General features: G+C 59.4%; 1 protein-coding gene across 1 annotated transcript; it reads left to right on the plus strand.

Moving 5' to 3' along the window:
- Nucleotides 1-19417: 19417 nt before the first annotated feature.
- Nucleotides 19418-22820, plus strand: ACTB (actin beta). The gene is made up of 6 exons (XM_081257342.1): nucleotides 19418-19524; nucleotides 20230-20358; nucleotides 20507-20746; nucleotides 21195-21633; nucleotides 21719-21900; nucleotides 22064-22820. The coding sequence occupies exons 2-6, from the start codon at nucleotides 20236-20238 to the stop codon at nucleotides 22205-22207; spliced, it is 1128 nt and encodes a 375-aa protein (XP_081113468.1). The 5' UTR covers nucleotides 19418-19524; nucleotides 20230-20235; the 3' UTR covers nucleotides 22208-22820.
- The last annotated feature ends 920 nt before the right edge of the window (nucleotides 22821-23740 follow it).

Genomic DNA, 23740 nt, shown 5'->3' on the forward strand with positions numbered 1-23740 from the left:
GCGCCAGGTTTCCCGCTCCCTCCCTCTCTCCCTGAATCCTCCGGCTGTACGCCCACCGCCGCCCCGCTTTCCTCTGCTCCCGCTGGCGCTTGCCGGAGCCAACAGGGCTAGGGTGGAGAATTCCAGGGTGGGTGTGCGCCGCCGTCAGCCAGAGCTTGGGGGTGGGGCCTCTGCTCGGGCACCGCCCCCTCCCCAGACTATTTGGAGCATCCCTCCCGCCTACACCCAGCTCCCAGGAATTCCGCTGAGTCACTTCCGAGGCTGCAGCTGCAATCACGGTGAAAACAATAAGCGTCATTCAATTTACTAGGCAGCGGCCCAGCGCTCACCTGGGAGACTTGGCCACTAGCCTGTTTAAACGCCTCTACGTGGCCAACGAGGCCAGCCCCACCTCATCCCCTGCGGTTCTCCCCCAGTGCAAGTGGCCACGCGGCCTCCCGCCTCAGGGCCTTTGCGCTCTCTGTGCCCTCAGCCTGGCACACACTTCCCCAGGGCATCTGTAGCCTGTGCATCCTCCCCATGGTCACTGCCAAGGCCTCTGCTCCCGTGGGGATGTGTCAGGCAAGAGCGAGGGAGCATCTACGAGCCTGACCCGCAGATGTTCGTGTGGGCATTTGTATTGGAAAAAATGTGCAGGTGCAAACTGCAAACCGGGAGCGCCACGCGCTGCGTGGTGCAAGTGGACAAGGTGTGTGTGTTCGTCTGACCGTGTGAGAGGCTGCCCTGGGCAACGTGGGGACGGGTGCGCCGAACTTGCATTCCGCGAATCCCCCGCCATCCCGTATGTCGGTATCGGAGCTATTGTCTCCCAGCTCCAAGCCCACCCTTCTCAGCGAGGCTCCGGCTGAGGGCTGTAAACTACGATTCCCAGAATCCCTGGCCGACCCGGAATTCCTGCTGGGCTCGGCCAATAGGAGGCGCCAGGGCTCTTAACAGTTCGGGTGCTGTGGGTGGACCCATGTGGATGCGTTTAGCATCTGAAGATACTTCGAGCGACCCCTCTCAGAATCAGGCTTTTTTTTTTTTTTTTTTTTTAATTTAAAAAAATACTTATCTATTTGGCTGCATGGGGTCTTCTTTGCGGCATGCGGGGTGGAACCTGGGCCCCCTGCATTGGTAGTGCGGAGTCTTAACCACTGGACCACCAGGGAAGTCCCAGAATCATGCTTTTAAGAAAAGAAAATTTAAGACTTTCAGTTGTGTGTATTGCATTCTGTATTTTTTAAGTTGTGGTAAAATACACATAAAATTTGCCTTCTTAGCCCATTTTAACTGTACAGTTTAGTTAAGACATACACAATATTGTGAAACAGCTCTTGAGAACTTCTTCATTTTGCAAACTTGAAACTCTATACCCAATAAATTCCCCTTCTCACCCTGCCCCCAGACCCTGGTAAAACACCCTTCTACTTTCTCTTTCTGTTTGACTATGTTAGCTGTTTCATGTCAGTGGAATCATACAGTATTTGTCCTTTTGTGGCTGTTTTATTCACTTAGCATAATGCCCTTAAGGTTCATCCACCTTGTACCATGTGTCAGAATTTCCTTCCCTCTAAAAGGCAAAATCATATTCCATTGTATATATGTTCCTATTTTGTTTATGCATTCATCCATCCACAGACAATGAGAATCATGCCTTTAAGTGCATAAAATAAAATGCATAGAATTACAAAGGAATTACAAAAGGAAACTATCAATTGCAGTTGTCAACAAGTTGAAAGCACAAATGTGTGATACAGTAACTGATAAAAGTACTTCTTTATTAATGCATTAAATAACATATCTCAAGCCTAGAAACTCGAGACTGTGGGGACTCCAGTGGGATTTCTGTCCACCAGACCTGGAGTTTTCCCATTTTATAGCTCAAGTGATACGTTAGTATGTGGCCCATCTACTTCATTCCTAAGAACACCACGATCCATTAGCCTCCATCAGAAATTCCTGCAGGAAAAAAAAAATTCCTGCAGGCCAGAACTTTCTGGAAATAGCTCCATCTCTGTGTAATTTGCTCACCTTGTCTCTAGAGCTTAAGGGTCACCGCTCAGCCTCTGCCGTTCGGGGTGCCATCAGCCCCCTGAGATCAGGAGCCCATGGCAGTACAGCACCACCCCCTCACGCCAGCCCACAGAGCATGGCTGCTGGTGCCCGGGGATGCTGGCGCTGCCTCGCCGCTACATTTCTCAGAGACATGCAGGTCACACGTGACAAATCACTCTCTTCTGATTCTTCCTTCAATTATGCCTGGGAAGTTCTGGCACACCTGCCTCACTGAATGTAGACCACTGATGGGATGCAAATTCAGACAACAGAACAAGCAAATTGTTGGAGGCCCTTTCAGCTGCACCAGCTGACACATTACATTCTGACTCTCCGGGATGCACATTCATGCCTGTAAATCCAGCCCAATCCAGCATCACAGCGCCCCAGTGTCACTCCCACGGGCCCAATACCTGTGGAGTCCGTCTCCATAGAGCCCCAGGTTTCTGTTGATGGAAATTAGCAACATTTGTCTCTCTTGGAGTATAAGCTGTTTCCTCCGGGTCAAGTTTGACCTCTGAGCCCCTGGGGCATGCTGAAATCTGACCCTAGTTCGGGAGCTGAAGGCCACAGGGATGGTGGAGCTATAAAGCATGTAAGAGTTTCCCTTCAGGTGAGGGTGTTAAAGCACCTTCCAGCCAGGGAAGGTTGGATTCCTCAGATACTGCAGGAGGGGCTGCTTTTGCCAGCCAGGGAGGCTGAGAAACCCAGATTCTCGGCTTCATCTGTATCCACCCAGGTGTGCAGACTCAGGGTGCCCAGTTCCATCGTGCACTCGTGTGCATGAGAGGCGGGCATGCCTGGTACCCTCTAGACCTCAGTTTCCTCATCCTGGAAAGGGGGAGAGAAATGTCCGCCCCAACAGTGTGGCTGGGAGGCTGCAGCTGGAGTGTTTGGTGGGTGGATGACGGCTGGGCCGTGGGGCAGCTAAGGACACTCCTCTTGCCTGATACTTTGCCATGGCCACTTCTTGTCCAGCAAGGCCTGGGGGAGGCAGGGCCTGCGGAGATGAGGGAGGGTTGGGAAAGGGGTGCCATGAAGGGGGGTGCCTATGGAGGTCTGGGCCGTACAGGGAGGATCCAGCCAGTCCCTAATTCATCGTGTGGGGACATCACAGGTCCACCTGGCCAGGGAAGAAAATGTCCCCACTAGAGGGCACCCGAGAGCAGTGTCTTCCCGCTGGTCCTGCCCTCCGGGCTGCCCCAGCTGGTTGTCATTTACTTACTTCTCTCTGCTCCCCCAAACCCCCCCTTCCTTGGGCCCCCACCCCTCCTTCCTACTCCCAGGGCCTCCCCTTCACTTGGGCTGCTTCATGCCTGCTACCTACTCTGTTGTCCCCTGGCCACGCTTCTGTCAATCCTCTCTTGCTCATACCTGCCCTTCTCAGCTGAGCCACCTTGACCTAGTCACCTAACCTCACTGCATTTGGGGGTCTTACTTCCCCGTCAGGGTCATGATGGCTTTCATCAGAGCACCCGGGTGCAGTGCCCACCGGTGGGTGCCCCTAAGTCATGGGAGGAAAGGCAGACTCTCCTTCTGCTTTCTCTTCCCCGTTCCTTCCCGAACGCCCTTTCTAAACCCCCACGCCCTCCCCCCTTCCTCCCTGCTGGCCAGGCTTGCCCACAGCCCTCTGCAGCCCTCTGCGCCATGCTCCAGGGCAGGGCTCCAGGACTCACCGTCTGGCACCGGGGTCCAGCGGTGTGTCCTCACCGCTACGGAGGCTGCCTGTGGCTCCGGCCACCTGGAATCTGAGGCCAGGGGACCTGCAGGCCCGTGTCCTGCTGAATATGCTGGCCCTGAGCCTCACCTGGAGTGACCCTCGCCCCAGGGACAGGACAGTCAGGACAGGACAGGACAGCAGGGCATGGGGTTGGCTGGCCCCATTTGTCAGAAACACAAGCCTTTCCAGCCAGGCCAGGCCAGGCCAGTCCATTAACCTAAGGGAGCTATGGCCTAAAGACCTTCCCACCCTGGGCTCACACCCCAGCAAGTCCTTCCATCTCCCAGGGGTGCTGAGGAAAGGGGGAGCCCCACACCTGCCCCCTTTGTCGAGCACCTACTGTGTGCCTGCGGCTCACGTTCAACACTTTGCATGCCCCACATCGTATAGTCCTAATATACTTGCCCCAGAGAGATTACTGATTGGCCCACTGTACAGAAGGAGAAACTCAGGGTCAAAGAGGTTGACCACCATGTCCAGCTACCGGCTCTGCGCTTTTCCCCCTCCTTTCACCCCGCCTCCTTTTTGAAAAGCGTGAAATATTTCGAATATACAGAAAAGTATAGAGAGGAATATAATGCACCCCCGGATCCGGTAATTATTTCACTATACTTTCTTCAGTTCTGTTTTCTCAAAGACATAGAGGATATCAGGATCAGTGGATGCCCTCCCTTATGCCCCCTCCCACTTCCACCCTGAAGCTGTGGTGGCCCCTTCCCATCTGCTTCCATGGCCTTTGTTCCTACCTACATGTCCCTAAACGATAAATGGGAGTGTCCTGTGTGCACATTCCTTTTTACAGTCTGTATTGGTGTGTAATTCACCTACAGTAGAGGTCACCAGCCTTGGGTGTACAGCTGGGTCCTGAGTGTACTGCAGTGGGGTCACCACCAATTAGCACACAGAACTTTTCCATCCCAGGACGGCTCCCCACGCACCGCCCCCCACAGCCTACCCCCCACCATCCTGACTGCTGTCAACCTTAGTTAGCTTTGGCTGTAGGGGGCCTGAACCAGACAGCCTGAGGCTGCTCCATCTGGGTGCTTCTGACCAGTCACTCCTGACTTTGCACGTATTTCATCCCATACCCTTCTTATCTATCCCTGCTCCCGAGGGCCGGTATTTGGTGGTTTCACAAAGTGTTTTTACATTTTACAAACTCGACCTGACTGCCTTGCACTTTTCTCCCCGGGGCTTCGCTTAGATTGATCTGGGCAGCGACCTCGGCCTCCCTCGCAGGCATCTTCTGGAGGTCACCCTGCGGGGCCCAGGCGCCCGCCGGCCCCGGCGCCAGACTGTCCAGCAGCTCCGGGGTTAAAGCGCCGCAGACCGACCTGGGTGGGGGCGGGGCGGTGGCGTCCGCGGCGGGTCCCCAGCCTGGAATCCCCCAGGCTAAGCCTCCCAGCCTCCCCGAGGGCGCCCCCAGCCCGGGACCCCCCAGGCTAAGCCTCCCAGCCTCCCCGAGGGCGCCCCACCCTAGGGCCCAGCCGCTGCCGGCCCTTTTAAGAAGCGCGTACGTTTCGAAAGGCGCAGCCGCACCTCGGACCCCTCCGGGGCCCCTCGGCACACGGGAAGTTCAGGGAGGAAGCTGAGCGCGGCGCGCGCCGGGCGGCCCGCGGGCCGGATGACTAAGTTTGGCCGCGCGCCCCGCCGCCGGTTGCCTTTTATGGCGGACTCGCCGGCAGCGGACGTGGCCTCCCAGGCCCCCCCACCCCCCACCCCGGCCGAGGGGTTGAGGGCACGACTGCGAGGGGCCGGGCGGCGGCGGGGGGTTGCGGGCGCTTCCCCGTGGGCCGCCCATCCTCTCCCCCCACCTCCCCCACCCCACCCCTACCCCCAGCTGGCCAGGCCCAGCCTCCCAGATTTACCGAGAGGGAAACTGAGGTCCGGGGAGGGGCGGAGCCCTGCCAAGGCCACATCGCACCACGGCGGGGTGGCACCCGATGACACCCAAAGGCCCTGCTTCCCAGCCCAGGGCCAGGACAAAGATGACACACTCCCAAAGGGGCGCAGCTGCGTTTATTGAGCACCCACTGTTTGTCTCCCGGCCTCCAGATTTCTCGGCTTCACAGCAGTCCTCTGAGGGCGGGTTTGGGTCCGAGAACCACAGCCCGACGCGGGCTTTCCCCGGAGGGGAGAAGCAGCTCCCCCTTGTCCCTCCTCCTCACCTGCCCCTGGCTGGCTGTTGTACTTTACGTTTGCGGGGAGATGAAAATCATGTCCCCGTTTAACAGATGGTAGACCGAAGCTGTGAGCCCCAGGTCAGGGAGCTAAGTGGCAATGCGGGCGGCCTAACATAAGTATGTCTGGGAGGGGGTACACCAAGCCTAGGGGCGTCAGAATGCACATACGCCCCACACGGAACAGAATTCCCGCGCGTCTGTGCGGAGCTGAGTCGCACCGCGACCCTTGCGACCCTCGGGGCACGTGTGCGGTTTCCTGCTGGTCTTCAGTCCCCGCCCCCGGCCCTGCCACGCTGTGGGCCTCAGTTTGTTCAAACGCAAAATGCGGGGAGTACAGGGGGTCCGGTTTGGACGGGGGAGTGCACTCGGGGTGATGGTCTGGGAGGAGAGAGGCAGGGATTTAGAACACCCGGGCGCTGGGCTGTGCCCCCCTCCCAACCCGGGGCGCTCAGGCCCGCGACAGCTCCCTGGGGGGAGGGGCACGGGGTGGGGGGCGGCCCAGGCAAACCTCCGCCGCAGCCACATCGCCCCCTCCCCGGGCGCTCCCAAACCTCGCCTTTTATGGAGAGGAAGTTGGGCCAAGTGGGCCGGGCCGGCCCGAGGGGCGGGGTGGGGACCTGGAGCTCCAGCCCGGCCCGCGCTGGACACGCACGGGGAGCTCCAGGCTTATCTCTGAGCCCGCCGAGCGGCCCTGGGACGCGGGAGGCCCCGAGCCACGACCACGTGAGCCGCGCGGGCCTGGGAACGCCAGATAATAAACACCCCACCCCGGCCCCCAGCGGCCGAGCCCAGGGGAGGCGGAGCCTCCACCCCTGCCGGCCAAGCCTGGTCCTGGCCTTGGGCTCTTACGACCTGCCTGGGGATGGGTCTGAGCACGCTCACCTTGGGACCCTAGACAGTTACCTACCTGAGGTGTCCAGATGGGCTCCTACCCTCTGATTTGATTTAGACACCCCCTACCCCCTCCCCTGACCTGGGAGAGTCAGGGCCTCTGTTCTGCAGCTCAGTGTCTCTCGGTCCAGACTCCCAACAAAGTTCTCCTCCACCTTCAACAGCCACCAGCTCCAGCCCTGGCCACTTTACGGGAGGAGGGCCGGGATGGGCTGTGGGATTCTGGGAACCCAGTATTCCACCCCATCCGTGTGGTCCAGAGTCCAGCTGGGACCCTGCAAGGCTGGTTTGAGGCCACTGGGCTCCATTTTACAGGTGGGCACACTGAGGCCCAGAGACAGCACGGCGTGGTTCAGGGTGCTGCAAAGGTTCCACTCTTCTGTCGTGGGGCCTCATGAACGCCGACCAGAGGGTCTGGACACGGGGAATGCTGTCCCAGCTATATCTGAAGAGATTCTCCTGAGTCCCCCCCAGAAATCGCCAGGCCTTGGAGAGAGTTCACAGGCCCGGGGAGCTGAGCAGCAGAAGATGGGGCGGCCGCAGGGCCTGAAGACCCTGGTCCAGCCCCGCTGCAAAGGCTCTGTGACACCCGCACAATCCCCTCCCTCCTCCGGGGTCAGCAAGACCTGGCCAGGAGTCCTGGCACGGCCCTTCCTAAGGGTGGGGGCCCCTAAGGTCTCTAGGCCCACAGTGGATACCTGCCCCTGCCCCCAGGCCTGGGGTGACATTTCAGTGGAGGATAGGGACAGGTGGGCCGTGGTGTACATGTATATTTTCAGATTCCTGAGCTGGAAGCCTGGCACCACACCCCATACACCCTCGGGGGAAAGGTGACTGTCATGATTAAGTCTAGATATGCCTACAAGTGCCCCTGGATGACAGGGAGAGGCCAGATTCCAGCCCCTGCACTTTGTCCTTTGCTCTCCGCTCACAGGGACCCTGGGAGTGGGCTAGGGCAGAACCAGGCAGCTTAGCTTATCAGCTGATACATGAACACCCTTCCCCTCCTCCCTCCACCCCCCCACCCCCTCCCCCAAACCAACCGTGAGCAGGTACCACCGAGAGGCCGCTGGCCCCGGTTCTTCCCTGGAAACAAGAGCAGTAGTAACCACAGCCCAGCAACTCCGTGGTTTTTTTGTTTTTTTTTGACTGCGCTTACATGGCATGCAGGATCTTCCTGGACCAGTGATCGAACCCGTTGTTTTCATTTTTTGTTTATTTAAATTAATTAATTTCTTTTTGGCTGCGTTGGGTCTTCGTTGCTGCGCGTGGGCTTTCTCTAGCTGTGGCGAGCAGGGGCTGCTCTTCGTTGTGGTGTACGGGCTTCTCACTGCGGTGGCTTCTCTTGCTGCGGAGCACGGGCTCTAGGCGCACAGGCTTCAGTAGCTGTGGTACGTGGGCTCAGTAGTTGTAGCTCACGGGCCTAGTTGCTCCACGGCATGTGGGATCTTCCCGCACCGGGACTGGAAACTGTGTCGCCTGCATCGGCAGGCAGATACTTTTTTTTTTTTTTAATAATTTAAAAATTTTTTTTATTTATTTATTTTTGACTGGGTTGGGTCTTCGCTGCTGCGCAGGCTTTCTCTACTTGCGGCCAGTGGGGGCTACTCTTCATTGCGGAGCGCGGGCTTCTCATTGCAGTGGCTTCTCTTGTTGTGGAGCACAGGTTCTAGGCACGCGGGCTTCAGTAGTTGTGGCACACAGGCTCAGTAGTTGTGGCGCACGAGCTTAGTTGCTCTGCAGCATGTGGGATCTTCCCGGACCAGGGCTCCAACCCGTGTCCCCTGCATTGGCAGGCGGATTCTTAACCACTGTGACACCAGGGAAGTCCTCACCCCCATTTTACAGGTGAGAAAACTGAGGCCCTTTGCAAGTAAAGTGACTTGCCCAGAGTCACAGAGGTGGCATATATGCCCCCTCTTGCCATCTTTCCCTGGCTGTGTGTGACCTTGGGCATGTCCCCTCACTCCTCTGGGCTTCACCTGGATTTGGGGAAAACCCCTGCCTCATGAGGCAGTTAATGGGGAGTGAGCAGGACAGAGCCTGCCTCCTAGAGGTTCATGAAGGGCATCTGGGCATGTAGGGACAGTCGGTCCCAGCTGGGGGCTCACCACCTCACCTCATCCAGGTAAGCGTGGCCCTGCATGAACGTGAGTGAGCTGCATGCTCCCCATACCCCGGGCAGGTCCCCAACCTCGACTGTCAGCTTTGCTACCCACAACTTAAAACATCATGATGAAAGTTGTGCCTCCTGCCTCTTGGGGTTGCCATGGGATAAAATCAAATTATAGAACATCAGAAAAATGAAAGAGTATCACAGACACATAGGTTATTATTCTCATTACTATTATTATAATTATTTGTATAGCTCTAGTATTTCTAATACAAAGTTCTACTTGGCCAGAGACAGACAGAAATCTGAAATCTGAGGCTACAGAGTTTGTTTTGGAGCCTCCTGGGCCCTCTCCTAATGTAGAGCCATCTGCTGAAACATCAGACGTGGCCCGCCCCACCCCGCTCCCGCTCCCCCGCCCTCTCTCCCCATTACCATTGCGGACAAAGTCCCAACTCCTGAGTTCATGCCAGTCCTCTGAGAACACACCCACCCCCAGCATCCTGGGCGCCAGCAAATCTCCAGACTTGGGAAGCACTTTCCCACCTCCTGGCTGAGTTCCAAGGCTACATTCTTGCTGTGTGGCCCTGCATCTCGCTTTCCTTCTCTGGGCCAAGGTTGAGGCTGACTAGGAGAGGAAGGGGCACCTGACAGCTTTGGGGGAGGGCAGCACAGAGGCCCTGCAGCTGTCACCTGTTGCAGAGTCCTAGTTCCTTGTTTCTAACCAGTTCTTTGGCGAGTGTCATGGTACCCCCAGCGCTGGACCCCAGAGGCTGGCCCCGTAAACTTGTGTCTGCAGGGTGTCCAACTTCCAGGAGGGCCTGTTTCTTGCCCTTATGGGCTCCAGAACCCAAGTTTAACCCAGCTATTCGAGCCTAGCTCTGACCCTGCCTACCTCAGTCTCCCCACCTGTACAATGGGACCTGAATTCAAGGCCCAGTACATTCTTTCCAAGGGGTAAGGACTCACAGCCCCTGCTGAGCTGTGCTAAGAGGGCTCCACCAACCCCATGCCCACCCCAATCCTGCTCACCCAGTTGGGGTCTTTCTCAGCTGGGGCCTCCATGTACTCTACTGAGTGTTGGCCAGAACAAAAATGGTGTTGAGCCCAGATCTCCCCATTAGGGTTTCTATGGACTCAATTTCCAAGTTCCCAGCCACATCAGATGTTTGCAGTTCTCCCAACATACCTTCTGTCAAGCCCCCTCTAAATTGTCTCCTTTGTGAACCCCTATTCATACTTCAAAGCCCAGCCAAAAAGACCCCTCCTGTGGAAAGCCTTGCTTGATCCTCGGGCTGGGTTGCTTTTCCTTCAGTTCAGCTCCTCACATGTTCAGGATATCAAACAGTTGTTTTCCCTGGGGACTTCTGGAGAACAAGGCTCAAGTCTGACCTGTGAGTGATATCAGACACTGGGTGAGTCAGCTGCAGCCCAGAGACCTGAGGACTTCCTGTGACACCCACCCTCCCATACACCCCTCCCATCAACATCCGCTGGAAGGTGTGAGCCCTGAGCTGGCAAAACCCCTTCCTCCCCAGGCCTGTTCCTCATCAGCTTTGGCAGTCCTGCGACATCATTCCTGCTAGGGCTGTGCCCACACCCTCCTGGCACAGGACGCTCACACCCTTGAGAGCCAGTACATCCTTTCCTGCGACCTGTGTCCCTTCTGTAGAGAACTGGATCCATCCATCCATCTTCCTTTCCTCCCTTCCTCCCTCCCTCCCTCCCTTACTTTCTTCCATCTGAAGATAGAAGCCCAAAGCTGGGGTTTCCCTGGTGGAGCAGTGGTTAAGAATCCACCTGCCAATGCAGGGAACATGGGCTTGAGCCCTGGTCCGGGAAGATCCCACATGCCGCGGAGCAACTATGCCCGTGCGCCACAACTACAGAGCCTGCGCTCTAGAGCCTGCGAGCCACAACTACTGAGCCTGTGTGCCGCAACTACTGAAGCCCGCGCACCTAGAGCCCATGTGCCACAACAAGAGAAGCCCCAGCAGTGAGAAGCCCGTGCACCGCAACGAAGAGTAGCCCCCGCTCGCCACAACTAGAGAATGCCCGCACGCAGCAACGAAGACCCAAAAAAAAGAAAAAAAAAGAAGCCCCAAACTGTACTGACTATACACCCTGAGGTGGGGATCCCACAGTGATCAAAACAGATGTGGTCCCTGCCTGTGCAGCATGGAGGGAGAGAATAAACCTATGATCACACAGATACATCCAATAATCGGCTGTGACAAGCATGACAAAGAAATGCAAGAGCCACAAGAACCCTGCCCTTGTCTAGAGATCCCGGAGGGCTTCCTGGACCAGGTGATGTTTACACTGAGCCCTGAAGGATAAGCAGAACTTAAAGAAGCAGAAAGGATGTGTGTGGGGAGAAGGGTCCATTATAGACAGACAGAACAGCAAGTGCAAAGGCCCTGAGGCAGGCGGGAGTTTGGGGCTCTAAGGGCTAGAGGCCAGCATGCCTGGAGCGTAGAGTGAGGCTGGCGGGAGCGGGAGGTGGGGGTGGGGGTATGGGGGGTGGGGGGACGGGCAGCCACACTCCCAAACTAGCTGCCGTCTAGGCAAGTACGCACATTATCATTGTGCAGCTACTTGAATTGCCACAAACTGAACACTCACATGTACCCCAAGAGACACGTCCAGGTCCCAGAAGCCTCCATCACATCCTTTCCAGTCGGTCCTCCCCAAAGGGCACCGTTGGCCTGACTTCTGCACACAGATTCGCTCCCCTGTCCTTGAACTCTGTCAACACAGGATCATAGAGAATCTGTTCTTGCGTGTGAAGTGGGATCTCACTGTGGTTTGCATTTGCATTTCCTGGATGACCCGTGATGTCAACACTCTTTTCATCTTTCCTGGCGATGTGGAGATTTGGGTGGCCTCTTGTTTAAAATACCCCTTCATGGGAATTCCCTGGTGGTCTAGTGGTTAGGACCCCACACTTTCACTGCCGTGGCCTGGGTTCAATCCCTAGTCGGGGAACTGAGATCCCACAAGCCTTGTGGCATGGCTAAAAAAATAAAAATAAATAAAATGCCCCTTCAGGTCTTTTTCTCATTCCCCTCCCTGCCTTTCCCCTCTCTTTCTTGCCCAAAGGCTATACCGGTATTCTCTGGTGGAAGAACAATCCAGAAGGAGATGAAGGCTCCCTCCACCCCACAACCCACCCCTCTTGGGCCCTGCTCTGTGTGTGACAGGCCCGGAGACCAGGGAGAGACACAGTGCTGCACATGCGCACACATGTCCCCTGTTGGAGCCCCTGCCCTTCCTGTAGCCCCCCAGTAAGCCTGGGACGGACCAGATGCGGTACATGGCCTTCGTGTCACAGAGACACGGCAGGCCTGGCCCAAGTCACCAGCAATGGCCACCCTGTACTGGCTCCGAGCAGGCCCAGCTCCAGTGTGTCTGTTCGCTCACCTGTCCCCTCCCTACAGCTCTGCGATGTGGATGAGTGAGTTTGCCGAGGCCGCCAGCACTCAACCTGCTCAGCTGTGTCCCCAGAGCGGAGATTTCAGAGCTGGACACATACCTTTCCACCCACTTCTGCAGTCCCCTGCCTATGTGTCTGGGAACCAGGAGGACCCAGCTTGGGCCCTGCCCTCCAGGGTCCCCCCACCCACAGAGAGGGAGCAACTAGGGGCAGACAGGAGGCCCCTGACCAGGGCCTTTGAGGGACCTGGAGGCCTTCTGACTCAGGGAGGGATGAGGGACCAGGCCCTCATCCTCGTCCGATGCACGTCAGCAGGGCTGCGTTTGGCCAGACCTGGACCACCAGGCCGGTGTGTGCTTCCTGCCAGGAGGAGCAGGTCCTACATGGCTTCTGGGCAGTCTCCGCAGGTCGGCCTGCTCAGGCTGTGTTTAGAGCCATCTCGGCCAAGGGGAGTGGGGTCCTGCGCCCATGCTGGACAGACCAGCCTGGTTCTCCCGGCGGAAGACTTAGCATCCTCCTTGCCATCCTGGCAGCACACAAAACGCGAAGCCCTAGCTCTCCAGGCCTGGGCTCTGGCTTGCCCCAGGCGCTGTGTGATGCTGGGTGAGACTCTGCCCATCTCTGCACCTTGGTTTCCCCTTTGGTAAGTAGGCAGGTGATGGTCACCTTCCAGGCTGTCTGTGACAAGCCCCTGACAGGTCCAGAAGGCCCACTCAGATGGCACGATCCACACTCGGTCTTGCTGCCCCTGGTGGGCTCAGAGATGCTGAGTCCCTTTCTGAGGACATCCGGGGGTGAGGGATAGAACTGAGTCCTACTTAACACAGAGCCTGAAAGTGGATCAGAAAAGGAAAGACCAGGGTCCCCAAAAGACGGGACGCTGAGCTGACCATGCTGTGGGGCCTCACGGCGGGAAGAGGGTGCCATGTTCTTTCCTGGGGTCCCCAGCTGCTCTGGGGCTCCCTTCACTCTGGCTTAGCTAAGAGGGCACAGCATGCAGCCCCCTGGCCCTGTGCACATTGGGTTTATTGCTGAGTCCTACCTGAGTCTGGACCAACCCCCCAGCCTGGCCACTACGTGTTCTGGGTCATAGGTGTGGGCACACGTGTCCTCAGGTGCACCTGTGTGCCCCCAGTGCTAGGGGGGGTCTCAGCAGCCCGGGTGACTCAGACAGCCCAAATTACTCACTGGGGACCTGGGAAATGGAGGGAGCAGGGCCCCTCTGGGGAGGGGGAACCCTGGTTACTGCCCCCGGCCCCCAGTAGGGGCTGCTGTGCCAGGGGAAACCTCTTCCCCGCCTGACCCATCACACCCAAGCCTGAGATGGGGCTTCTCTGGGCTCGTACAGAAGCAGACTCATGGGGTCAGGACTGTGTCCCAGTGGACACTGCAGGACAAGGGGAGGGGCTGGTCCCCTGTCTTCCCGGCAGCTGGCACAGGGCTGGGCGTAGGGGAGACATCAGGAAGCTCAGGCCACCGGGCCGGCTCAGGTTCCTGGCCAGCCCAGCCGGCGGCTGAGATTTCTGGCCGAGGAGGGCCTGGTTACACGGCTGCACAGCCCAGCCGATTGGGTTTCCACTTGGATGGGCCCCAGGCCCCAGGCTGGAGGAGCCAGCGCCAGCTGAGGAGGGCCCCACGGGGGGCCCCAGGTGCGCCCCACGGCCAAGCAGGGAGCCCGCTCTGCGCTGTCCACTGGCCACCCTGAGCCTCGGTTTGCCCACCTGAGAACAGCAGCCCCCTGGAGGCTCAGGGACTCAGGGGGCCCCCTCGAGACTGGCTGTGGGCCTTTGCCCTGCTCCAGCCCAGACTCCTGGGTTCCGGTAATCAGTAATTGATTCTCCATTCTCACTGATCTCAGTTGGCTCCTCTGAGAAATGGGGAGATTCCTGCTTGGCCGGCAGGGGGCGGTGAGCTTTCTGTGTGCGCAGGTGGGTCTGGGCTCTGCTTCCTGCAGGCCCGTGGGGACTCTGCCTTCCCTGTCTTCTCATGGATGCTGGATGCGGATGCGGGCTTCGCCCTGAGGTAGGTGAGCCTGAGGCTCCTGAGTCACCTCCGCCCCACCCACCCACCTGCACTTTCCCAACACCTCCCTTCCCGCTTCCTGTTCCCCTTTCACTTCCTCCGGCCCCTCCAGCTGGGGAGCTGTACCTCCGCTCCCCCCAGCTCCTAGGGCCTTTCGGAGCCCCTGGCCCAGCCAGGAAGGGAGCAGGAACAAGGCCACCCAGCCAGGAAGGGGCTGAGCCCCCCCCAGTGGCCCTGGGCGCCTGGGATGGGAGACCCCGTGTCACTGACTGCTCCTGGTCCCCCTGGGGCCAGATGCCCCCCTGCCCCTTTCCACAGCCCGGGGACAGAGGCCTGAGGCACAGGGTCCCCGTGGCCTCCTGTCTGTGCCATTCCCGTGGGCGTGTTTGCCAACACTCTGGGGCGTCAGGCCCAGGAGCTCCAGAACCCTGCTTGGCCTGAACTTGAAATTGCAGCTGACCCCACCCCACTTGGTCCAACCTGTCCCCCAGCTTCTCAGGCCTCTGTCTGGAGAACCAGAGGAACCTGGCATCTGAGGGCTGTCTTGGTTGCCAGGTGACTCGGAGCTGGTCACCTCCCACTCCCGGTGGGCTGAGGTGGGCCCAGGTGAGGAGTGGACCTCAAAGGCCTCCTGGGGCCACAACTGGGGCGGGGAGCACGAGGCCAGATGCCCCCAGTCTGCCTGGACGGCTGTCACCCCAAGGGGCCTCTCTCAGCACTCAGGGTCTGCCTGGGTCACCTCGGCTTCTCATCTGGAGAACCGAGACAACTAGCCCTCCCAGCCGAAGGCTCCAGCAGAAGGGGCTCAGCTGGGTGTGTGTAGTGGGGGAAGCCCAGGGAAACTTACGTCTACTTCTGAAAAATTCACTCAAATAAGCGAGGCTGGGAACTCCCCAGGAGGGTGGCGTTTCTCTGGGTGCCCTGGGGGACAGGAAGAGAGAGGGTAGTTTTTAAGGATTTTTAAAAACACTCCCAAGAAGTGTTGGAAGTTCCCAGTTTTTCCGGGGCAGGGATCCCCCTTGGGCAGATAAGTCTGTCAGGGAGGAGGGGAGGCCGAGGGCAGGCTGAGGGGCTGGAGGCTGCCCAGTGGCGGCCCTGGGAGAGACTCTGGCCAGAGGCCGGGCCAGGATGGGGACCAAGGCCCTGGCTGATGCCCAGGAGAGCACACAGGGCCCAGCCCATCCTTCCCGCCTCCGGGGCCCCCTTCAGCTGGCTGGGCACCTCCTCAGAGGGCCTTCCCGAATGACTCCCTCCTTCCCGAGAAAATCCGCTGCTTTCCTTCTTGGGCATCAGCACTTGTAGTCTTTTGCTCTCTTGTTTGAGGTCTGTCTCAGGGATCACACCTGCTTTATTCAGTGTGTTGTCTGGTGCTGTTCTTCTCTGGAAGCACATCTGGCTGGTTGGTGCTGGTATGTGGGATGCAGGAGCAGTGTGATCCAGGATGTTGAGCTCCTGGCTGGGTCAATTCCCCTCTCTGGGCAGGAAAGCTTACTGCTGTTATGGTAGAGGAGGGAGGAAGTCATAGCCGACTTCCTGGACGGGGCAGCCCAGAGCTGGCCCTGAAGGCAGAGGCACCCCAAGCCCAGTCCCTCCCAGGACCTTAGGAATCCAGAAGTCCAGAATTGCCTCTTGAGACCATCCTGGGAGCAGGGGACGAGGGCAGGGGAACAAGGTGGTGACAGCGTGCAGGCTTGGGGCCTCAGGACCCCCTGCTGTGTAACCAAGGGCCAGTGGCTGTCTTCTCTGGGCCTCAGGAGATAAGTGCTGAGGACAGAGGTGGGACCCAAGAATTTAGACCTTGGAACAGCCTTTGGTCCCAGTCCCTGAGGACACTGCAGGGGACACTTCACCCAGGGAGGGGCAGTGAGAGGCCTCCAGGCCCTACACCTGGAATCCCTCACACCAGCGGACTCCGAGCCCTTTTCCAGTCTGGCCTCAGTTTCCTCCTCTGTAGCAAGAGGTGTACTTGCTAGAACGCTGTCCATCAGTTGCTTCTCACTGAGGACCTACGGTGCGCAGGGGCTCTGCCCTCCTGGAGCCAACAGTCTAAGGTCTCCCTAAGGTCTCCTCCCCTTCTCTGTCCTGCCCCAGTTTCTTCCTCTGGAAAATGGAGCTTGGGTTCCCCGCGGGTCAGGGCAGCCGTGGGGCCCGAACACCCAGAGCAAGGTGGCTGGGTGGCCAGTTCTGGAGGAAGGCGGGGAGTGGTCCTTTGCTATGGGCTGTAAAGGTCCCCTGGCCTGGAGGCCTCGCAGGGAGGGGAGCCGCAAGAGGAAAAAAAAAAAAAAAGCACCAGAAAGGCAAGTGAAGTCCCCATTGGCTGAGCCGGCTAAGGGCCCCGGGGGCTGTGTGCCTGCCCCGGTGACAGCTCTGAAAACTCCCTGCAAGGGCAAAGTTCTCGCAGAGCCAGAGCAAAGAACCTGCTCACTTCCTCTCCGGAGGCCTCCTCCCTCTTCCCCGGGCCCCTCCACTTCCTCTTTTCCTCCTCTGGCTGGTGTCTCTCTTCAGCTCCTCTCCTACTAGGCCTGCGGCCCCCACCCCCCACCCCTCCATCTTCCCAAGGTCCTTTTTCAGGGCCTAGGACACCCAAGCGGTCACTTATTCATTCAACAGATCAGAGTGTATGGTGGGGGAGGGTATGGTGGGCGGAGGTGGACGGGCCAGAGACCCGAAAGGGCTCACAGTCTGGTCAGGGAGGCCCAGTTATAAATGCTGGCCCTGTGCAGTGGTCTTTGGTGGGAGGGGGGATATGATGCAGATGCCAAAGGACTCCCTCAAGGAGGGGCCTTCTGGGATGGGCCTTGAAAGATGCATAGGAGACTACCCAGCTGCCGCAGACAGAGAGCCGGGAGTAGTCCAGCCTGAGCTCGGTGGGGCTGGTGCTCCTGCCCCTCGGCCGGCCCCTGGTTGAGAAGCGGCGAGGTGGAAGCACAGGTCCTGCTTGGGGACCAGCCTTGCTCTCCATCCCATGTAGCTGCCTGGAGCCACCAGAGTCTCCCACGCCTTGCCCTGCAGCCCTGGTCCCAGTCTGTCCAACACCCACCAGGCTCAGTGAACAGCCAGGAGCAGCCCTCATCAACTGGCAGCAAAGAGGGTCACCCCCCAACCCCCCACCAAAGCTCCTGAATCACAGGGTTGGCAGGTCCCAGGGTGGCTGGCCGGACGCCCGTGAATGAGACACACAAGGCCAGGGACAGGGCAGTCCGGCCTCTGGGAAGCAGGGAGTGGACGGGCTGGGAACAGTTGCCCAGGCCCGGGGCGGGGCTGGGGGAGCCAGAGAGAGCAGATCCCTGGGAACACTGGCAGGTGGCTCTGAGCCCATGGGCTCTGCTGTGCCCTGGGAGACGGTCACCCTTTCTACCTGTTTGTGGCCTCTGCAACCTTCAAAGAGCCCTGCCAGCACTAGCCTCCTGCAGTGGGCTGGACCAAGCTGCCTCTGCCCTGGCCAGATTCCACCTCCATATATGGACTAATCTTTCGCTGGTTTCAACACACGCTCAGTGAGCACCTACTATGTGTAGCAAAGCCCTGGGCAGACCAGGGGTGCCTGGACACAGACCACAGGCAACAGGCCAGGGCCCCTACCTGGACCACCCTTCCCGTTTTCCCTTGTGTGAAAATTCAGCTTGTCACCACCTCTGAGAGGATGTGTGCTCTTCCAGGTCGGGCCAGATGCCCCTCGGGGGGTTCCATGGCCTCTGGGTTTCCTTTTACCACACAGTGACCACTGTCGGCCACCCTCTGGGTGGCAGGCTCTCCCTGCCGGCCTGGCACTTCTCAGAGCAGGGAACCACCCAGAACACTGTGGGGCACCCAGGTCTGCTCCAGGGTTTGGTGGAGAGACCCAGGGCAGGAGCAGGTGCGGTGGGAGGGTCTCCTCTGAGGGCAGCTGGCCTTCAGCTACTGTCACTGCCGCCCCACCCCTCACCCTCACTCCTCTCTGGCACATTGTGTGTCCTTCCTCAGTCCTTGGTGGCCTCCAGATGGTCCAGGAGGGCAGTTCAGCTGTGGCTGCACATGACAGACAGACGATGGACGGTGGGTCCCGGGCCCGAGCTGTGACAAATGGCCCTGCCTGCCTGCGCCCAGCAGTGGTTGGCAGCTGCCCGGGTCGCCGGCTAACAGCCCAGGCTTGGCCTTGGCTGGGTGTGACCAGGCAGCTCCGAGGCAGCCCAGATCCATGGGAACAGTTTCTCTGCTCTACAGAGCCCACCACTCCCCAGGTCTGCAGCAGGGGAGGTCTGGAGCCCTTCTCACAGGGAACTTCTAGCCGCTGGCCCCTGGGGGCGGGGGGGGGGGGCGCCTGCCCTGTCCCTGGGGACTGTGGTCTTGAAGCCCCTGTTAAATGGCCACCAGCCCCCCTGACTCCCCCATGAAACACCACAGTCCTCAGCCCCAGGTCTCTGAGTAGTAATGTGCCCCCTTAGCAAACGGAGAACCCCACTCAGCAAGCTCAGCACCCCCAGTCTGAGGCCCCCCTGTAACCCAGGCTTTCTGGGCAGTGGAGCTAATGTGGACAAGGGGGGTAACTCGCTGCCCACCCCTCTCCCCCCAACTGTTCCTTAAGTATGCGCCCACAGCAACCAGGCACCCTCGCATCTGTGCTGACCCTTGCCCACCGGGTCGCTCACTGCTCTGGGGCATCCACACCCGGAGGGTCCCGGGGTGGGGGGACCCGGAGAGACAGGCAGGCCGGGTGCAGGCCTGGCCACGCGGGGCCGGACCGGGCACTGCTCAGCGGGGCGGCGGCCCGGGGCTCGCACCCCCCGACCCGCGGGCCCAGCACCCAAAGCCAAAACTCTCTCCCTCCTCCTCTTCCTCAATCTCGCTCTCGCTCTCTCCCAGTCCATTTCTCTCTCTCTCTCTCTTTTTTTTTTTTGCAAAAGGAGGGGAGAGGGGGTAAAAAAATGCTGCACTGTGCGGCGAGGCCGGTGAGTGAGCGGCGCGGGGCCAATCAGCGCTGGCCGTTTCGAAAGTTGCCTTTTATGGCTCGAGCGGCCGCGGCGGCGCCCTATAAAACCCGGCGGCGCGACGCGCAGCCACAGTCGAGACCGCGTCCACTCCGCCAGCACAGGCCCCTCGCCCTCGCCGCTCCGCCTTCGCCGCCGGTCTACACCGCCACCAGGTAGGGCCCCGCGCCCACCGGGCCGCTAGTGCGCTGGGCCCGCGCCTCCTCCGGGCAGGCAGCCCGCGATCCTGGCCCCGTGGACAGCCTCCCGGCTGCGGGGAGTGGATTCATGCGCTCCTCGCTCGGGTCCGGAGCTGCGCTCGGGGCGCGCTTCCAGAATATTGTCGTCGGGACCGGGGCGGCCGCGGGTCTTTGTCCGAGCGGGCGGCTCGCTCCGCCGGCGGGACGGCGGGGCGGCGGGGCAGCGAGGCGGGAGGGTGGGTGGGCGCGGCGGGGCAGCAGGGCCGGGTGGGGGCTGGGGACACCAGTGCGCGTGCGTGTGCGCGTTAGGCTCGGGAAGCGAGGGCGGGGCGGCCGGCCGGAAGGGGTGGGGTCGCCGCGGCGCGAGAGCGCCTGCGCGCACTTCCTTCTCGCGCCGCCGGCTCCCGCGGGTGTGGCTGCTGAGCGTTCGCCGGGTGGTGCTTTTTGGGCGGGGCGGGGCCGGCGCCCGGTGTAGGGGGGCGGAGGCCTGGCTTCCTGCCGCGAGCCGCGGGGCCGCCTCCAACCCGCGTTTGCCTTTTATGGTAATAACGCGGCCGGCCGGCTTCCTTTGTCCCCAATCTGGGCGCGCGCCGGCGCCCCCTGGCGGCTCGAAGGCGCGGTGCGCCGGAAGTGGGTAGGGCGGGGGCGGCCGCACAGCTCATGGTCCTGTTCTCCCCGCAGTTTGCCATGGATGACGATATTGCTGCGCTCGTGGTCGACAACGGCTCCGGCATGTGCAAGGCCGGCTTCGCGGGTGACGATGCTCCCAGGGCCGTCTTCCCCTCCATCGTGGGGCGCCCCCGGCACCAGGTAAGGCGCCCGCCTCGGGTCTGACTTGGTGGGTGGGGCTCCCCTCTCGGGAGCAGGCGGAGGGAGGGAGGGGGAGGCCTTCAGCTTTCTGGGTGAGGGTCGGTGGGGCAGTGCCTGAGCTGAAGGCGCCTTGCCCCTCCCTCCGCAGGGCGTGATGGTGGGCATGGGCCAGAAGGACTCCTATGTGGGTGATGAGGCCCAGAGCAAGAGAGGCATCCTGACCCTCAAGTACCCCATCGAGCACGGCATCGTCACCAACTGGGACGACATGGAGAAGATCTGGCACCACACCTTCTACAACGAGCTGCGTGTGGCCCCCGAGGAGCACCCCGTTCTGCTGACCGAGGCCCCCCTGAACCCCAAGGCCAACCGTGAGAAGATGACCCAGGTCAGTGGCCCGCCGGCCTCGCCTGGGCGCCCCCCGCACCCCGTTTCTCGCCCTTCTTGGCCACGCCCTTTCTCACTTGTTCTTTCTTCTGCCATTTTCCTAGGACTTTCTTCTCTGACCTGAGTCTCCTTTGGAACTCTGCAGGTTCTATTTGCTTTTTCCCAGATGGAATCTTTTTCTCGTGTTTGCTTTTCTGACTAGGTGTTGAAAGCATAAAGTGCTGTGGGTGTAGGTACTAACACTGGCTCGTGTGACAAAGCCGACGAGGCTGCTGTACAGTGGCCTCGGAGTGTGTATTCAGTAGGTGCACCATAGGTCTGAAGTGAATCCCCGTCCTGGGAGCCCCAGCACACTTAGTCATGTTCCTTGCACTCTTTGCATGTTCCCAGTCTGGCCTGACTGCTCCCGGTGGCTTCCCAAGTGTGACATGGTATATCTCTCCGTGCAGATCATGTTCGAGACCTTCAACACCCCAGCCATGTACGTGGCCATCCAGGCTGTGCTGTCCTTGTACGCCTCTGGCCGCACCACTGGTATCGTGATGGACTCCGGTGATGGGGTCACCCACACGGTGCCCATCTACGAGGGGTACGCCCTCCCCCACGCCATCCTGCGTCTGGACCTGGCTGGCCGGGACCTGACGGACTACCTCATGAAGATCCTCACGGAGCGTGGCTACAGCTTCACCACCACGGCCGAGCGGGAAATCGTACGTGACATCAAGGAGAAGCTCTGCTACGTCGCCCTGGACTTCGAGCAGGAGATGGCCACCGCGGCCTCCAGCTCCTCCCTGGAGAAGAGCTACGAGCTGCCCGATGGTCAGGTCATCACCATCGGCAACGAGCGGTTCCGCTGTCCCGAGGCTCTTTTCCAGCCTTCCTTCCTGGGTGAGTAAGGAGGTCTCATGCCCGCCCCACACGAGGGTCACCGTGGCCACACAGGGAGCTAAGTCTGGCTTCTCTTTCTCCTCAGGCATGGAGTCCTGTGGCATCCACGAAACTACCTTCAATTCCATCATGAAGTGTGATGTCGACATCCGCAAGGACCTCTATGCCAACACGGTGCTGTCTGGGGGGACCACCATGTACCCAGGCATCGCCGACAGGATGCAGAAGGAGATCACCGCCCTGGCTCCCAGCACGATGAAGATCAAGGTGAGTGCCTGGCCCCAGCTGGCTTGGGCACCTGGGGTGGGGGGGTGAGATCTGGCTTTGGGTGCAGATAGCGTGGTGGTCTTCAAGGCAGCTGCTTTGCTGTAGGCCCTGGTGTACCAGGGCTGGGACGGCCAGAGCCCTCACTGTCCCTTTCTCTCTCCAGATCATCGCTCCCCCTGAGCGCAAGTACTCCGTGTGGATCGGCGGCTCCATCCTGGCCTCGCTGTCCACCTTCCAGCAGATGTGGATCAGCAAGCAGGAGTACGACGAGTCTGGCCCCTCCATCGTCCACCGCAAGTGCTTCTAGGCGGACTCTTAGTTGCGTCACACCCTTTTCTCGACAAAACCTAACTTGTGCAGAAAACGAGATGAGATTGGCATGGCTTTATTTGGTTTTTTTTTTTATTGGTCTTTTTTGTTTTTGTTTTTTTTTTTGCGCTTGACTCAGGATTTAAAAACTGGAACGGTGAAGGTGACAGCATTGGATGGAGCAGCCCCAGAGTTCTACGATGTGGCCGAGGACTTTGATTGTACATTGTTCTTTTTTTTTTTTAATAGTCATTCCAAATATCGTGAGATGCATTGTTACAGGAAGTCCCTTGCCTTCCCAAAAGCCGCCCCACTTCTCCCTTAGGAGAAGGGCCAGTCCTCGCCCGAGTCCACATAGGGGAGGGTGATAGCGTTGCTTTTGTGTAAATTATGTACTCCAAAATTTTTTTTTTAATCTTTGCCTTAATACTTGTTCTTTTTGTTTGTTTTATTTTGAATGGTCAGCCATCACGGCCCCCTTTTTTGTCCCCCATCTTGAGATGTATGAAGGCTTTTGGTCCCCCTGGGAGCGGGTTGAGGTGCGGAGGTAACCAGGGCTTACCTGTACACTGACTTGAGACCAGTTCAATAAAGTGCACACCTTAAAGAAACACGTGGCTTGCGGCTGGCGTTGTTGGATGTTGGGGAGAAGGCTGGGGCCCTGGGGATGCTTCGAGGCGCCTCTCACCCTGAAGGGTCTGGGATCGGGTTAAGTGGGAGGAGTTAGGGATTCCGGCCTCGAATCCTGTTGAAGTGAGTTCCCCGCCTGGCCCTTGTTCCCCTCGATTTCTCGCTGGGTTCTGAGGTCCAGATGCGGGGAGAGTGGGGAGCTAGGGAGTTGTGGGCCCTGTACCACCTCGTAGAACTGGGTGGGGACCTTCGTCCCTGTGGGTGCTGCTCCCTCACTGTCCTCTTGGGATAGTGGGGTCTCCCAGGCCACAGATTTTGTCCTCAGTTTCCCTTGAGTACCTGCGGAGAGCCAGGGGCTCTGAGGTTGAGGGCGGGGCCTCAAACTTAACACCTGCCCACTCACCTGGGGTGACCCCCATAGAATGGACAGCGCCACCCACCGGAGGCCTGTGGACAAGGGGATGCGGGGTCGGCAGAGACGGCTTTAGTTGGCTCCGGCGGGGGGGACGTGGCGAGGCCTGCGTCCTTCTGACCGGAGGGTGGACGCCATCCTTTATTCTCTGTGCCCACTTTCAAGTGCAGATCTGGCCCAGGGGGAAGCAGCCTGGAGGGCGGGGTCAGTTTGGGAATCTTCTCCGAGCCTGGCTGGCCTCCACTCTGCTAGAAGCTGTGGTTGACATGGAGGGAAAGTGGGTGAGGCCTCTCCCACACCGCCAGAGGGAGTGAGATACGGAAACTGGCCCCCTAGTCAACCCAGATTTGAGGCCTTGGGGGACCCCCTCCCCTCCATGAACCTGGGGCTCCCCCAGGGCTGCGCTGGGGACGGTGGGAGCTGTGGCCCGTGAGGATGGGGTGACCCACCGCCTCCCATCTTAGGGACAGTGCAGATCCTCAGGCACCT

Source organism: Mesoplodon bidens, assembly GCF_964165515.1.
Source record: "Mesoplodon bidens genome assembly, chromosome: 15".
Taxonomy (NCBI): domain Eukaryota; kingdom Metazoa; phylum Chordata; class Mammalia; order Artiodactyla; family Ziphiidae; genus Mesoplodon; species Mesoplodon bidens.